Consider the following 18,406-nt stretch of genomic DNA (forward strand, 5'->3'; position numbering starts at 1 on the left):
ACCCACAGGGCAGCAAAGAGGAAAAACAAATACTCTAGGACTTCCACCCTGTTTCTCATTTCAAACTGACCATTTGGCCTGCTTATGTAGGTCATCTGGTGTTCCAAGTAAATATTATGAACGGTAATGTTTCTCTGTACGTTTTTTTAAAAAATGTTCACAGATTGAATGAAAGGAGGTTGGGGAGGAGCCTTCCCACAGAAAGTAGTGTGACCCAAATCTGAGAAGTAAATAACAGATCTGGTACCCCTCATTCCCAATTTCCCACCGTGGGATGCTGTTCTGGGATCCTACAGCTGGTATGAAGATCTTGAACCTGTGTGGTTTTGGGGTGAGCAGGCAGAGCTGTAGGGATTGCTCACTCCTGTGGAGGTGAGGGACCAAGGAGTCAGAAACACTGATTGGACATGCCTCAGCTCCTTCCTGTTGGAGGTGCCTGGCAGAGGGGTCTAGCTCCTGAGGGTCATGAGGGGCTGGATCAGGTGGGGTGTTAATTGACTGGGCAAGAAGATGGGAAAGAGCCTGGCAGGATTAGGATGAGGGGAGCAGAGCCCCAGGTCAGGCCTGCGTGGTACTGCCCAGACCACATCCTGACACATTGTAGGGGCACCTCTCTGCCAGTCTCGAAGAGTTTTCAATTCAAAAAGTTTCCGTGTCATTACTCTACATTACACAGAGCTTATGGATTGGTTTGCTTTTCTGGAATGAACAAATTCTGTGATTCAACAGACTTTGACTGTGAAACCCTCCTTTGCTGGGGGAAGAAACTTAACAACTAAGAGGGAGTAGGGTTTATGGGCTGGGTAAGTGAGTTGAGCCCAGGCTTTTGGGGGAGGGAGGGAGAGAGGTGCTGCAAATGATTAGGTGATGTGAGGGAAAGGCTGCACATTAGGATAGAATTTGGATGCAAATTCTGGCTTCCGCTCAGAAAATTAGAAAATCCTGATTATGCTGTCATTCATGGTTTGTCTTGATTGAGACCTTTGACCCCACCCCCACCCCCACCATGGTTCCTAAGCAGCTTTGAAGCCAAGGATTTGCATGTTGGCAAGAAAAATAAGCTAAGGCCGTCTCTGTCCTCACATACTGGCCCAAGCTTTCCCCTTCAACCTGTGGCAGAAAAAGATCTTTCTGGGCAAATTCAAATATGAGTTTGTTGGTTTTCAGTCCAGATGATTTCCTTGGAGACCTTTCCTGAGTATCTTGCCAAGCACATGAAGGGCAGGGAGTAGGAGGGAGACTGTAGCTGATCGAGTGACTGCTCTGTGCTGGGTGCTTCTGGGCTGCCCAGAAAGTGCTCTGTGGGCAGCCAGCCACGGTGATAACTGCAGGTGTCTGCACCCATGTATTTCACAAGGAGGATTTTGTTCTGGGTGTAACATTTTAATTTAATTTTAAACTTTTGGATAAATAACAGGCATGTTGTCTAAAACTCAAAAGCACAAAAAGGGTATACAGTGAAAAGCAAGAGCCCCTTCCACTTACCAGTTTACTAAGAATCATCCTAGAGATGTTCTGTTAATATACAACATATACAAAAATATTTACTCTTTTAAAATATAAATGGTAGAATAATATATACTCTGTGGAAACTTAGGTATAATATTTTTAGATTATCAAAAAAGCAAAAGCAAAGCATAGATACGTTTTTCCATGTAAATGTGGCAAAAAAAAAATTGTTGGGTTGTGTGGGGCAGTGGGTTAAGGGTGGGGAATAGTGTGTGTGTGTGTTGAGGTGTAGCAGATACCTTGACCCATACAGCCTGCCTGACGTTTCCTCAGTTCTTGTCAAATTTCATATGTATGGGACATTAAAACCTAGGCCTAGCAGTGTGAGTATTTAACAGCTTAATCAGCTTACTCCTATTAGAACGTTTATTTGGGGGTAGTAGTTCATACAAAGTTCTTGACATTTTAGGTGCAAGTGACAAGGGAGTTACTATTGGAAAGGCTCTTACATGGAATTAGATAAGGAGAAAGTATTCATACTGAATTCTGAGAAGCAGGAACCGTGTGAGACCCACCTGCAGATTCTTAGGGAGTGATGTCCAGGCCACTGAACTCTGTTCTTGGTACACTAGGACCAGGGCATTATGCAATGCTCCGAGGTAGAGAAATAAACAAGGTCAGAAGCGGGCATTTATTCTGCAAGAAAAGAACTTAATGCTTAGATTGCTGAAGTATTGAGGACTTTCGTGACTAGGAGGGCACAGTAATGCACAGATCTGGCAGCTTTGTGAGGCGCTGTAGACAAGCATCTGGAGAACAGGTTGTCCCCATGTGTTTTTTAATGGACATTGCCTTTCTCATTCTGTCTTATTTCTTCCCTGGTTTGTTTCATTGTCCTTCACTTTTAGGAAGATAGTTACTGGAACTGGGCCTGTTCACAGGAGGAAGCTGTTTTTGTCAAGTTGGAGGGACAAGTGTGAGGAGTGTGCACTGCTGTGGGGTTCACTTTGGGGGAAAACAGATCTTTTTCCTCTTTCCCTTTTGTCCACACAGCTTCCCTAGGGCCATGCTGCCTGGGGTTTGAATGACACAATTGCCTTTGTAAAATACTTCTCTTATTCAGTAGGGGGAAAAGGCTGCTGCCACTTTGAAATTAAGGATCTCACACTATTTTCCCTAGAAAGGAATTCTTTTGCAAGGGAGAAAGGAATCTAAATCTACTGTGAAGTACACTGGTGGACGTTGCATGGTTAGGATTTAGGCTTTTATTTAGATCAATCATGCCCCAAAACTTGTTCTTAGAGACTGATTCTGCTGTGTTTCATTTCAGATAGGTTCAGTGGTAAATCTCTGATTGTGGACTTTCCCCACTTCTCCCCTTTTCTCCATGTCCAGTGGCTCTTGGCATCATTTAACATCATAATTCAAACTCTGGGCTCCTAAATGCACTGGGTTGGCTCTTCTGCTGATTGGGCCAATGTGAGATTTTACTAGTGGGTAAGAGAAATGGTGACCAGTGAACAAACATTTAAAACAATTCATACACTTATGAAGCTGTATGTTTGGATACTGATTTTTTATTATATGTGACTGGTAATGCCTGAGGTCTTGATTTTATCATATGAGAAGTGACTTAACTCTTTTGAAGTCACAGATTGTCTCAACTTCAAGATGGGAAGTTTGGTCATGATAAGCAATGGATGAGTGAATAGTAAGGGCTTCTCATACCATTCTAACTTTCAGAAGCATGACCAAGTACCTACCCTACTCTTGCTATCTCAGGAATGTCCATTAGCTTGGTGTACAGAGGACTGCTCATTCTGTTAACTTATTTTGTTCCCAGTAGAAGGTTAAAATTGTTTGTAAAGAACAGGCTATGATGTAAGCCAATCAGGAAATATAGTTGCCCTCAGTATCAGGGAGGGACTGGTTTCAGGACCCCCTCCCATACCCCTCACCCCACGGGTACCAAAATCCTTGGATGCTCAAGTTCCTTATATAAAATGGTGCAGTATTTGCATATAACATGTGCACATCCTCCCTGTATACTTTAAATATCTCTAGATTACTTATAATACTTAATACAGTGTAAATGCTTTGAAATTGTTATAAACACAGTGTAAGTGCTATGTAAATAGTTGCCGGCACATGGCAAATTCAAGTTTTGCTTTGGGGGGCTTTCTGAAAAAAAGTTTTTTTGAATATTTTTGATTCTTAGTTGGTTGAATCCATGAAATTGGAAGCTGTGGATCCTGGAGGGCCTGATCTAGTTGTATTAGCCCTAGCTGGGTAGGGGCAAAGCCCACAGGTACTTGGGAAGTTTGGTCCTATAGGGGCTGGAGAATATCTGTTGTAGGATTAGAAACTTGTGTGTGTCAGGCTTCTACCATTTTGATACTTCTGGGTCTTATCTATAATTAATTATTTTGCTCTTCATTTTTTGCTAACTAGCCTTTAAATTTTTTCAAGTGTTTTATCCAAGTATATAAGACATAGTGGCAACTCTAAGGGATGCTGATATGTATCTGGAGACCCTGAACTGATGTGGAATGTGCCAGTACATTCCTGGCTGGTCTAGGGTGGTGTCTTCTGTTCCTTAGGCATACGGACAGGACAGGACTAGGGCCAGGTGACAGGAAGCTGCTGAGGGAACAAGTAAAGGAACTGGGCTCTGATTGAGGCTCTCTCACTGGACTCTCCCCTCAGCGCTGCTAGGAGGTATGAGAGAAGGGGTTTTCTTACAAAAGGAAGAATCAGAGTCCTCCACCATTCTAGTTGAGAGCTTGGGGCCTCCAAATACATATCAGCATCCCTCATCGCAGCCTTTGATGTTTTGTGCATTTGAATGAAACGCCTGAAATGTTTTTAGGCCAATTAGCATAAATGAAGAGCAAATTAATGATAGATAAGCCCCAGAAGCATAAAAATGATCAATCTGAGACACAGAAGTTTCTATCTGAGAAAGCTCCAGAGTGAGATCTTAGGAGCAGAGGGGCAGTACTGGGTCCACTGCAGCCATCTCCTTGTGTCTCTGGAGCTCCTCTTCCTGCAGTTCCCATCAACTCACTTGGCACAGTCTAATTTTTTAAGGGGTGAAATTGGAAAACTTTGAACTCACTTAAAGAATTATAGTAACAGGAAGAATTCAAGCTTGAGAAGTGAGTCTTTTTGACCCTGTAGTGCTCTGTCATCACATTGTGTTCTACAGTCATTGAATCAGGGCTGACCGGCATTCAGCATGATGCCATCATAACTTGATCACATCAGTGAAAATCCTACTTCTAAATAAGGTCACATTCACAGATACCTATTCAGTATATCTCTTTAGAAGATACAGTTTAACACACAACACTCCCCAGCCCATCTCCCTCCTGAACTGTTGTACTGGCCTCTTACCATATCTTCCTATTTCTAGAGTCTCCCCTCTGACTATCCACAATACTAATAGAATTATCTTTCTATAATGTAGGAAAAAAATCATATTACTCTATAGTCTATGACTCTCAAAGGTTAAACTCTTGATTTGACAGACAAAGCCCTTCAAAGACTATTCTCATTTGAGAGCTGGACCTTTTGTCCTCATGGCATAATATGAAACAGGGACCTGTCCCTCTTGCAAAGGATCTTAATTGGAGCTGGCCTTGCTGCATCAGGGGCCTGCCAGGCACAGCTAATTGGCTCCCCTCCTACTGGGCTTCTTAATCACTCTGTCCTAAGAAGATGTTGGGAAGTGATTGGATTTCTTGCATGATTGTTCCTGATTGTTGTTAAGGATGTTGCAATTGCATTTCTCCTCAGATATTGGTTTATTGTGCTTTCACCTGCGTTTCCTAAATGTTCAGTGGAAGAAGGCAACATTGTTCATCATAAGGCAGTTGGATTATATTACTCATGAAATTGATACTTACAAAACTATCTTTTCTTTCATTAACCTTGCCTGGCAAAATGACACATATCTTGTGAATTTTTTTCCTGTAAAAGCATGTGGGATGGAGGATGAAGGTGTTTTTATTGAAGAAAAAGAAGGATGAATGAGAATAATATTCACATCAAGTTCAGTAGGGTTAAAACAACGTGAAGCATCTTCCTGGCCAATTTGCCATCTTAGAGATTGCTGTACCTAGACTTGTGACAATGAAATCGATTGATTCCAAGATTGAAGTGACTGAGTGCCTAAGAAAATCTTAAAGGAGGCAGACATTTGCCTAAATAGTTAAATCTCACTTAAATTTCAGTAGCATGATTTATATGCAGTGGGCAGAGAAGGAACAATGTAAAGTTATTTGTATCTAGAAAGTATCTGTACACTATAAACAGCAGATCTGAATCTGGCCCAGTGGGGAAAGTAGGGAAGCTGGAGTTAGACAGGCTGGGTTGTAACCGTTTAATTTAAGGTGGTGTAGCTTTGGGTGCCTGATCTCCTTCATGCCTTAGTTTCCAAAGCTGCGTGGAAAGCATTTGGTATAATTCCTGGCAATGAGTTAGTGTTTAAAATGACAGATGCTATTTTATGAATGACCCAAAATAGGGTGTCACCTGTATCTGAGAACCTTTATAATTCCTGCTTAACTACTTTAGTGTCCTAGTGGGAATGCTAGTTAAAACTACATGTGGGTCTTTTATTATAACTGATATTTTACTTTGATGAGTGAAAGGCTTTTTTTAAATAAGTATCCCTTTTGGTGACCCAAAGGAAAAAGTATCAGTAGAGAAAAATGTAAGTCATGCGTTATTTAAAACTTATGCCAACTATTGATACAAGACAGTTTAAAACGGAAAACAATAATTTACAAAGAGCAGAATTTTTATTTGGTCTAAATAAAACAGAAATGTACAGATAACAGAAAAGAAACTTGGAATGAGGCAAGTGTTAAAATTGGGAAATTCTGACAAACAACCCAAAAAAAGAAGAGCCCCCCAAAATTATGAGGAACCAACCTTAAGGAGTGTTGTTTTGGGATTTTTCAGATTTCTACATATAGTACTTAGTGTTGCTGGGGTGATGATGATTGTATTTTTCCATATAGCTGTTCTCCTGATATAAATATTCAAACAAAACTAGGACTTTAAAATATAACTGGAGCTCTCTTTTGAGACATTCTCTCTGTAACATTTCTCTCTTTCCCACAATCAGGTGAAAATGAAATCCTTGCAACTCTGCATGCCATTTCCAGCAAGAACCAGATCTGGAGATCGTATATTGGCATGGGCTATTATAACTGCTCAGTGCCACAGACAATTTTGCGGAACTTACTGGAGAACTCAGGATGGTAATGTATTTCTTGGTGAAAAACAAGAGTACTGTGATTTGATTTGCGTGACTCTTCCCAGGCTTCCCCTGACCCCACCCCAGCCTCAGAACTTGCCCACTGACACCTGTACTCTGGTGCTGTCTCTAATCTGCAGGAACCTACCTGGCTTCCTCTAGTTTGGGAGATTTCCTTACTCAAATGTAGAGGAAATAGAAGCTTCTTCCCACTTTTATTCCCATAAAATAATCCGGAGTTCAAAATCGTGGCTGCTGGTCATGTCTTCCTCTCTCTGACTTCATGTTTGTTCTAGTGAGCATATTTGAGCAAGACGTCAAACCTGCAGGTGGGTGGATTCAGGGAGGCACTGGGATTTTAGGCTATGTCTGTGCTTACTCAGTGAGTCAGAATTTTGGTCCATTGTCTTCTGTCAGGATTTCAGGAGTAACAGTTAATCCATTCCCCACCCCCCACCCCCTCAACCAATATTCTGGGTTCATGACCTACTGAAAAGAAGACACAGTGTCAGGTAAATGAAGAGCAGAATATCAGCTTTATTACAGGCTTTTCTAGAAATAAAGACAATGTCAGTTACTTGTTGTGTCCTTACCTATCAGGTAACTCATTCCTAGTCCTTGGGTGGGAAGGCAGGGGGTGGTAGTTGTCCTTTTCGTTGCCTCTGGCTGCCACTGGTTGCACAAATTGAAAATATTTCTCCTGCACTTGAGGAAAACTTCCATGCTACTTTGCTTTTCTGTTCCTGTTTGCTGTACGATAGAAAGAAGGAAACAGGTTCCCGTCCCAGTACGCACTAAACAAGAAAACACCCTGAATACTTCTTGACGGTCAGAGACCATGCTTCAGAGGTGCCTGGGAACAGATGAGGGCATCTGCTTCTTCCACCTACTGGGAAATACTGTCTGAGATGGGGACCCCTGGGCCTTTCTCTTCCTTGTTTTTGGATCAGTGCTATTATATACACTAGCATCTTTGAATTGCAACTTTATTTCAACGGATAACCTTATCTCCAAAGGAATGTGTGCACTTACTATTTCTAGCAAAGAAACAAACCAAGCATGGGAAGGTGATGATAATTCCTAGGTGATTTTTTTTTTTGACTTGGTTGGTGTTTGAGGTAAATTTAACTTTTAGTAAAACTTTTAGGACAAAATAAGTGATTGCCTTTGCAATTCAAAGGTATTTATAGCAAGACCAGAGACTGTCTTTTAAGTTGGCATATAGAAAAAAATCAACTTTAGTAAAGGGAAGCTGAACTTCCCTGTGGGAAAGCATGGAATTGCCTCTGCGTGAGTTTTTGAAATACCAAGTACATGATCCACGGCAGTAAATCTTAAACATTTACTGAATACTCTGCAACTTGAAAAAAAAAAAAGTTTTATTTAATAAAATTTTGTGAGAATTAATTTGAATTGAGTTACTAGAATTCTCATTTTGGTATAATTGCCTCATATATGAACTCTCCACCCCCCATCCTATTACAGACTATTGAGACATCTATTAGTCCTTTTGATCTTTTTTTAACCTTAGAAATAAGTGCTTTCCTGAGAAAACTCAAAATGCCCTGCAAGTTTACTGTTTGTTCCAGTCAATACATGAAGATGGAGCCCCTGTCTCTCAGCCTCTGTGGGACAGTAGGAGCCTAACTTCTTTGAGCACCGCTTAGCAAACCCAGATGGGTTTCACGTGGACCAACCACCACTGCATTCCCCTTCCCAGTTTTTGTAAATTTTCATTTCCCTGACTCTGTGAGCCCCTGCTCATTCCCCTCCCGACTCCCATTCTCTCTTTAAAACATCTAATCACCTCTAAAACACATGCATGCGCACACACACACACACACACACACACACACACACACACTGAGAAATATGCAGCCCTGTCTAAGTATACAAACTGACAGTCTTGACATTTTAGAGACTAAACCTGATACCCTACCTAATTTTATTTTAAATTTGTTTTGCTTTCTGTGGTGGAGGTAATTAGGTTTATTTATTTATTTTTAGAGGCAGTACTGGGGATTGAACCCAGGACCTCATGTATGCTAAGCATGTACTCTACCACTTGAGCTATACCCCCCCCCCCCAATATTAAACTTTGCACAAAGGGTTCCTAGTACTAGGAATAGACTGTTTTGACTACTTAACATGTGTGAACTTACATTCTGCCCCTTACCAACCGCAAACAGCTGGTTTCCATGTGTTTGAGTTTGTGAGTGAGTGAACATGTGTTGGGCCATCAGCACAGCAAGCCTTCATGTGGTGCCCAAGCCCAGGCCTGTGGGTCCGAGGAACAAGCCATGTGTGCAGCTCAGGGCATTGGTCAGGCTGAGTGGGAAGCACAGAGCCTTTGCCTCTTGTTTACTTTTGCCTAACTGCAAAGGTAGTCCTGGTTGGTGAGGGTGTTAGTCCCACATTCAGTGATTCGATTGCCATCATTGTAGGAACCAGATCTGTTGGCCTAGTTATTCCTGCATTGCTATCCCTGCCCAGAGCTTTCACTTTTAATATGCTGCATTTCTTTATTAATAACAGAACAGGAATGAACCGTCAAAGAAATAGTTTTTCTGCTTTTGGTGAGTGTGTGTGTGTGCGTGTGAATGTATTTCTGTTGCTGAGGGCCCTGGGGTAGTGGTAAAACTTTGGATGGTAAACTTCAAGTTTGATTTCAAAAGCAAATGGTTTGTCTCTCTTCCGTCTTACAAAACAAGCCTCAAAAGTACACGAATGGGCTGCAGCGCTTCCAGCTGTCTGAATACTGGCCAGTGGTCTTCACTCTCGGTGGCTGTGCAGAGCATTCACCATATTGCTTCCTGGCTGTGAGTGGATGTGTTCATTTACTGTAGGAGCTGCCAGTGTTTTGAGAGGGAGACAATGTTGTTCTTCACTTTTCAGTCCTGGTTTCTGGATGTATTTTAAGTATTGTTCCTTTGTGTTCTCCTAAAGCTGATCCGAACCAGAGGGTGATACTGCCCCTCTCCAATGCTGATAGGGAGGGCTGTGCACATGAGTGTGGGTAGACTTCACATTATCATCCTTCTGAATGGTTGCCATAGAGATGGAACCAACAAATTCCGGTGACGTGAGGTGAAAATAAATTGGCAAAATAGCCTCCAGAGAATACAAACGTGCGGGCTTTTACAAGAAAATTTACATCAGGCCTAGAATATATTTTATGGGGTCTACTTTTTGAAATTTTTTATTGCTGATAACATCAGTTAACTAATATCAAAAAATGTACATTTTCTTTGACTATTTCTGTTCTGTGTAACATTGACACTGATTAAAATGAGAGAGCTTCATGAATGTTTGTTCTATTGTGACCCCGAACCCGCACTCCCTCCCTCTTTTTGGTCAAAATCATAGACAATACTGATTATTCTGGAATAAATATTAATGCCATGTTGAATACATCAAGTATCCTTTTTGAGCAGGGCAGGATGCCTTCTTGGATATGCAGATACTTTTGTTTTTAATATTAAAATACATTCAGAAATGGAAACCAATTGAGTTAATATCAGTTGGAACATAGAAATTGTAGATCACAGACATTTTCTTGATCACTGTTTTGCCTGAGGCAGCTAAACCCTTCTATGCAGTATGGCCAGCCCTGTGCCAGCATTTTTCTCCTGAAATGAGGGTTTATTTAGTATTTCCAGGCTTGAGACTCACCGATCTGAGTCCATTAATAGATGATTTTTAAGATCATTTATGCCTCTTTAGTAGTGTAAATTAAAAAAAAAAACCTATGGACTATAACAGGAGTTTACAAATTGAAGAAGTAGAATCATATATTTGTCATCTTTGCAAGAAAACAATTTTAAGCGTCTCTGCTTTATCAGCCTGAACTTGGACTTATGAAAGGGTTAAACAGGGAGAGAAGGGCTGAGCAGGGGAGGAGGAATATCAAATCCCAAAGCCTGTGACTGAAGGAATAGCTTGGTCTTAGGTGTGAGGCACTGTCCTTGGGAGGTTTGGGGCTTTTTCCTGCAGGTAACCAGGGAGCCATCTCATTTGAGCAGGAAAGTCAAGTACCCACATTTGCACTGGACATATTTGATGATTCCTATTTTGTGCACTGCACTACGCTAGTAAGGCAATAAAGACAGGGATGGATATAGGACATCGGAAGGAAGACTAATGGCGATTGGTCATTCTTTGGGGCTAAAAAAAAACTGGAGTTTTTACCTTGAGAATTGGCATAATGGTGGGAATAAGAATATTCAAGAAGAGAAACTGTCTTTGGTGATAATTGGAGGAAGTTGGAGGAAGAATAGGGAATGTGACGCCGACATGGAATGTGATGAATTTCCAGAAAAAAATTTGTTTCCAAGTAGAAATATCTAATAATCTCTGAATACAACTATGAATTAATTCTTTGGGAGAAGTCTATGAGACCAGAACAGAAGATTAAAAACTTCAAAACAAGCTACATTTGGGAAGGACTTTGCCATTTCCGAAATGCGTTATATATATTTTTACCAGATATGAGTGTTAAGATAAAATCTAACACAGATGATACTATCTCCATTGATGGCCAGGAGAAATTGGCAGGGAGAGGTTAATGACTTGTCCCATTTCACAGAGAATTTAGGTTGACACCCAGGGCTTAGTATTGGTGAAGATGCAGGGAAACCTATTTTACTGTAAGGGAATACAGAATCAGAAGAACTTTCTGGAGACAAATGGCATATGGACTGAAATTCTTAAAATTATTCAAAGGAAATAACACAAAGATAAGGATGTTCACTATTACACTATTTCCTTTCTTTCTCTGTTTCTTTATTTCTTTCTCTTTCTTTTTAGTGGAGGTACTGGGGAGTGAACCCAGGAGCTTGTGCATGCTAAGGATGTGCTCTTCCTGAGCTATACCCATCCCCCTATTTCTAATAGTTAAAACCAAAAGTAATATTCAACTTGAGAGGACTTGTTAAATAAGTTATTTAATACCACATAACAAGTGCATGTTTATGAATAATATTTAAAGTTATTAGAAATTATTCATGGAATAATGTTAACAGAAACAAATTAAAAGTGTATATATAGAGTGTAATCTTACTTTGAAATATAAATATGATTGTGATGTCAAAAAGAAACTGAAACGAACATTGTAGTAATCATTTCATGAAGTATACACATATCAAAACATGTTGTATGCTTTTAATATATACAGTTTTGTCAACTATACTTCAATAAAGCTGGAGAAAAAAATAATGCATAAATAAAAGTCACAAATCAACAAGGAAAGGGGCACACAACACAACAGAAAAATGGATGGAGAAAGAAAAATAAAAAAAAAAAAATGATAAGAAATGTACCTGGTGGGGAGGGTGTAGCTCAGTGGTAGAGTGCATGCTTAGCAGCATGCACAAGGTCCTACATTCAATCCCCAGTACCTCCACTAAAAAAATTAAAATGGAATAAGAAATATACCTAAATGTTAACTGTTGTTATCTTAGAGTTTTAGGATAATGGGTGATTTCATTTTCTCAGCAGTTATTTCCATTTTCCAACTTTTTACAATGAGCATGTATAACATAATCAGCAAAAAAGAGGTTGTGAACATGTTCCTGACACACAGAAGATACTAATAAGTGGTAGCTGATGTCTTATTTAGATGTCTGATGTTTTATTTTAGAACATAAAATAAAAAGAAAAGTTATGGTTAATCTCACCACCCAGAGAAAACCACTATTTACATTTTCGTTCATGTATTTTTACAAATTTACAAAAATGGGACCATGGAATTTTACATTTTACTTTTTAAATTGATGAATCATGAGCATCTTCTTTGTCAGGAAATATTCTTTTACACATCATTTTCACAATGAATCCATGGTAGTGTAAGTATATTGTCTGATTTACTTGGTCCTTCGCCTTTTAGTGGGCACTTAGTTTGTTGCTCATTTTTCACTATTATATTCAGTGCTGTGATGAATTCTTTGGAGTGTCTCTCTCTCTCTCTTCTTATGGAATATTCTGTATCTAGCTCTGTGGATTTACCGAATCTTTCCCATTCTTTAGATGGGCTAGCTGATATGTGTGTGTGTGTCTAAGTTTGTGTGTCTGTCTATATGCCAAATAAAGATTGTGAGTAAAATGAAAATTTCTCATTACCCAGGCAATCTAAGCATGTTTATTTGTGGTGGCAGGCTATGCTCTGTATGAAGATCTTATCTGCTCTCAGGTCACAATTGCCCCTTGTCTGTGCCTTTTGTGTGACCCCATTTCTGCTCAGATTCTCTTTTTACTTTGTCTACATTATGCATTGTGTGCCTCATTTATTCCAGTTCACCACCCACATAGAATTTGGCAAACTGATTTACAGTTGCTAAGCCAGACTGTTCAAGGAGTTAATTGAAGCAAAAATGTACTCTGCTGTGCAAACACACACACACTACTACACCAATGAAAGTTTCAGGAAAGTTTTTTCCAAAGCCTTGATATTGTATTGCTTGGTAAGGCAAACTCCTCCACTCTACTCAAAGGTAAGAAGACATTGGTTTCAAAGCCATCAGAAAAGAAAATAAAATGGGTGGAAATATCCTGAATATGATTACCAGAACAGGAGAGAAAGGAAAAGGGGTTGAAAAAAATGAAAACGAAACAAAACAAAAAACCTAAACATTTTTCCTAATGCTCTTCAGGCTTGGAAGAATGAAAATAGTAGAAATATGAAGCAATGTTAATCACAAGCAGGAGCGTGGACCCCCGTCTGACACACTTTGGTGGTAGAGTGAGTGAATTCTCGGTGAAAAGATAGCAACTCTGTCACAAGTCCTCAGTCACCCTCTATCCTCTTATTTATAATGTTTATCACTCTGAAATGATTTCATGTATTTTTTGTCTCTTTTTCCCCATTACAATATATTCTCCTTAAGATCGGGGCTGTTATCCATCTTGCTTATGATGTGCTCCCAGAACTTATAGTTCCTGGCAGTTAGTAGGCATGCAGTAAATATTTGTAGGATGAGTGAACGAATGAAGGGATGAAAAAAAGGATGAAGGCACTAAGTGAATTAACTCATATACCTAGAGACACATTTTTGGCTAATAACTGGAGGATGTCAGATTAGAATTCATGTCTACACTGCCTTCTAACTATTTGTATTCTTGAATTTTGATAGCTGTGGAGTTAACTTCCATAAATGTTTAATAACTGGATAGTGACAGTTCTTAAATAGACCTCCATTAACTTCTTAGGAGCCTGTAGAACTTATGTTTAGTATCAAATAAAGCTCCTCTTCCCCAAACCCCCAAATTTTGAGTGTTAGGTATTAGATTCTTGGATGATTTTTATTGTGAACCATAATTGAGGTGAGCTTTTAGCTAAAAGAATGGAAGTGAAATTTCTATTTATAATACCATAGGTAGGCTCAAGTGGATTTTAAGGCCAGCTTACAATAAAATACACATATTTAAAATAGAAATGTAAGATTAAGTAACCTAGAACGATGGAAAAGTAAGTATTGATTATCCCCAAAGGATAATATTGTTACTATAATTTAATTCTGAGCTGCTTTATAAAGGACAAGAAGTAAGCTTATTGATGTATTACACAATTTTTAAGAGAGGCAAACTTAATTTTCAGATACTGAATTTTAAAATGAAGGCAATTTGTGAACTTTTGTGAATAGTGGACTCGCAGTTTGTCATAGTCTTTTGTGTCCCTCACAGGATCACCCAGTATACTCCATACCAGCCAGAGGTGTCTCAGGGGAGACTGGAGAGTTTACTCAACTACCAGACCATGGTGTGTGACATCACAGGCATGGACATGGCTAATGCATCCCTGCTGGATGAGGCCACCGCGGCTGCAGAGGCAATGCAGCTTTGCCACAGGTGAGAGGCCCAGCATGAGAGTCCCTCAGCATCAGGGACATCTTCCAGTGTCACTCCTGCTGTGCAGGTGGGGACTCCACTGTCCTGGTTAGTGTCCAGTGATAGCTCTCTCTGTCTCACATGCACACAAATACATACATTTGTGTGTGAGAGATACATTGTATCAGCATCATTATATTAGTTAGATGAGGTAACAAAAAGATCAAAATTTAGTGGTTTAAACGGCCTCTATTGTTTATTGATTTACATTGTGTAAGAAAGGCCGTTTGTTCTTCACTACATAATGTTACGTTCAGGGATGTAATAGCAACTCTAAGATAGTATCAGGGACCGATGCCCCTCTCTCCTGTCTTTAGTGTGAGGCTTTCATCTGGCAGTCCAAAGAAAAACGTACAACCTAAAAGTTGCCAGGTAACTTTTTTCCAGGGATCTTACTTAGGACCATTGCCTAAGAGACAGTCTCTCAGATAGCTCTAAGAAACTGTTTCAAAGAGGTCAGGGAGGAGCCAGGATACGTAGGAAGTTTTTTGCTGAGAAAAAAACATTTAGTGGAACATCAAAAGATTATTGCTAATTTCAAAGAACAGACATCTCAAGTTAATGATTTTAGTGCTTTTCAATGTATGGGAAGATGCAAAGAGTCTGGGCTTACTGAAATTATTCTTTAGAAATGCATCTTAACTGTCTAGGGCCAGTATCCAAAGCATAGAATACTTCCTGTTTTTCTCCATCCTGAATTCACCTCAGGAATTCATCGGTGGGTGGCCACAGTAGCTGATGGCTACTTCCTTGTAGAACTGGAATGGTAGGCGACATTCTTTGTTTACTGGAATGATAGGTAGCATTCCCTGTCTACAGTCCTCACGGTCACAAGATGACTGCTGGAGCTCTAGCCACTACATCTGCATTCAGGAAGAAGAAAAGAGGCAGGGTTAAGGATACTTCTAGCTAAATAAGCCCTCTTTTAGAGTTTTTTGGAAGCTCCCATTCATTGACTTTTACTTATGCTTCATTGACCACCCCTACCTACAAGTGAGCTGAGGAAATGTAGTTTTTTCACATGGGCACATTGCTGTCCCTTATATATTGGGGTTCTGGTACTATGGGTGACAGAATGGATATTGGGTAGAAACTAGCAATCTGTAATGGAATACATAAATATCTCCTTTTATGAAGAATATTATTCTTAGGTTGTATTTAATGTTTTATAACTTGTTTTATTTTTTTCTATCTAACAGTATGTGGTGAACATTTCCCCTATTTCTTTAATCAACTTTCTAAAATATGGCTTTTATTGGCTATATATTAGTACTCATTTGCACGGAAGTACCATAATTTATGTAACTCACTTCTGTTGTTACGCATTATATTTTCCCCTTCTTTACTGCTATTAATTATATTTTTGTGCATCTTTAGGATAAATCTTTGTTGAAAGTTCTGATTATTTCCTGAGGGCGTGTTTCTAAAAGTAGCATTGCTGGGTCATGGTTAACTTTGGCTAACATTTAGTTAGCATTTAGTCACCTTCTTTAATTCTTTCGCCTTATGAATACATTTGAGTTTATCTTCCTGATCGGATTCTCATGTAGGTGGTCATCTTGTAGGGAAATCTGCCTACATTGATAGTGTGTCCGTCTGAGATTTTGGGCCTCAGACTCTTGTTGACTGGGTGACTGCAGGGGCTAATGGCTTGATCCTTGTAGAACTGGTGGGCAACATTCTTTGTTTACATTCTGAATGTCCATGTAAGTCTCTTTCTTGGCTTCCACAGACTGGAGGTGTGGTTCAATTGATCCTGGTATCAGTTCCAATCAGGGATGGGCATTCCCCTCACACCAACAAACAATTTTTGGACACCAGCAAGTTGTAAGCCCAGGTTGTTACTTTTGCTTCTGATCAACTGGCTACAGACTGGGGTTCCAACAACCCCCTCCAACTCAGAATGCCAATCCCAAGTCCAGGTTGTTACCTGTATTCAACCAACTGGGGTTTTCAGGACCCCCTCCTCAGGTTAGATTAATTTGCTAGTGCAGCTCACAGAACTCAGAGAAACATTTTACTTACTAGGAACAGTTTATTATAAAAGGATATAACTCTGGAACAGCCAGACAGAAGAGATGCACAGGGCTGGGTATGTGGAAAGTGCTCAGTTTCCATGCTCTCAGAGATCCCCATTCTCCCCAGAGCACCTTGTGTTTACCAGTTCACAAGCTTTCCAACCCCCACCCTTTTTATGTCATTACATAGGCACAGTTGATTGAATCTTGGCTATTGGCAATTGATTCAGCCTTGAGCCCCTCTCCCTTTCCTGGAGATCAGTGAGTGGGACTGAAAGTTCCAGCCCTCTGATCACACAGTTGGCTTCTTTTGGCAGCCAGCTCCCATCTTTAGATGGGATGCAAAAGTCACATCATTAACATAATAAAAGACACCTTGATCACTCTCCACACTTAGGAAATTCCAAGAGTTTTGGAAGCAGTGACCCTCTGTGGAAGAAGACCAAATATATATGAGAAATATACTTTGGTCATGTGAGTGATCAAATATATATTTCATATAAATCACAGTGTTGCACTTGTGAACCCCGAACTCACTTGGCAGGTACGGAGGCCTCTTAAGTTCCAGGCCCTTCTGCTTCCCAAGCAGTCCCAGAGCAGTGTTCAGGCTCTTGCTTCTGTCATCCTATGGATGTCCATGCCCATTCTGTTCTCAGCTTTTCACTCATTTTCACCTTATCTTCTAACCCATCCACCTTCTTGCTGCCGTCCCATCTCTCCCCACTACCTTTTTCAAAGTAAAAGCTTTCATCTCACACTTGAAGCTGAGGCCTTTGTAGCTGATGGTTCAGGGGGGTTCTGTCCTGAACTGATTAGAGGAACTGGGCTACTCACTCTGCAAATGGTTGGTTTGCTTCCTCTCTCATAATTCTTGTAGCCTCCATCCTGCATTTAATTTTACCCTTGAAAAGCAGTCTTGTACTTCTTATTTTTAGGAAAATGTTTGGTTTTTTTTTTTTTTTAAATAGTAGTGTTTTTGTTTGCATCCTAGGTCATTTAGGCTTAGATAGCTCTTTTCTCCAGAGGTATTTAGATTTAAATTGTGAAGAGCGCTGTGCATTGGATAATTGATTTTGTATCTCAGCTCTACTCACTTCTCTAATTTATGCTTGTTATGAAAATAATACCTGTTCATAGTGGGAAAATATTCAAATAGGAGAGAAGGCTATAATGAAAAGTAAAACTTACTGTTTCTCAGTTCCATTCCATTGAGAAAGCCGCTGTTAACTGGTCATTATGGACCTCTCTGAAAAATTAAATGCATAGCACAGTATACTTGTATTCCTCACCCATTTCTTTTTACCCCATGTATTCATGGTATGCAAACTGTTATGTCTCCCCATCAGTTTTGTTTCCTGAAACCATGGATTGTTAGAGCACTTTCAGAATTTGGTTCTTAGCCCCAGCTTAGTTCCTTCATAGCTGTGTGGCTCAGCACATGTCACAACCTGTCTGAGTCCTTTTCCTTTTGCATTGAATGAGGACACTTGGTTTAGATAATCTCTCAATGCTCCTTTGGCAATAAAATTCTCAGGTGTTTTTATTTAGAAGAGTTAGTTTTTTACTTCTACTTGTACCTTATAATTACCCTTTGGTTTTCTTTTTCCTCGTAGTGTATTTTTAAAAATTTAAACCTGCTTAAAATTGATTTTACTAAATGGGGTTGGAATGGGAATTGGATTTTAGTAGAATTCTAATCAGTAAATGTCACTGTTAGTTATTACTGACTCCTTATTTTTTATCCTCTGCTCAGACTTTCCTTAAGTACTGTCTTTGCTTTGCATTCTTAGAA

At 39.8% G+C, this 18,406-nt stretch overlaps 1 protein-coding gene across 1 annotated transcript in view; it reads left to right on the plus strand.

Annotated features, from left to right (window-relative positions):
• Positions 1-18,406, plus strand: part of GLDC (glycine decarboxylase) — a 150,091-nt gene that overhangs the window by 87,360 nt on the left and 44,325 nt on the right. Inside the window, exons 6-7 of the mRNA XM_032477700.1 lie at positions 6,584-6,719; positions 14,393-14,557. Of these exons, the coding sequence (XP_032333591.1) occupies positions 6,584-6,719; positions 14,393-14,557 (301 nt within the window). The remainder of the gene's footprint in view (positions 1-6,583; positions 6,720-14,392; positions 14,558-18,406) is intronic.

The sequence above is a fragment of the Camelus ferus genome, chromosome 4 (genome assembly GCF_009834535.1).
Source record: "Camelus ferus isolate YT-003-E chromosome 4, BCGSAC_Cfer_1.0, whole genome shotgun sequence".
Lineage (NCBI taxonomy): Eukaryota > Metazoa > Chordata > Mammalia > Artiodactyla > Camelidae > Camelus > Camelus ferus.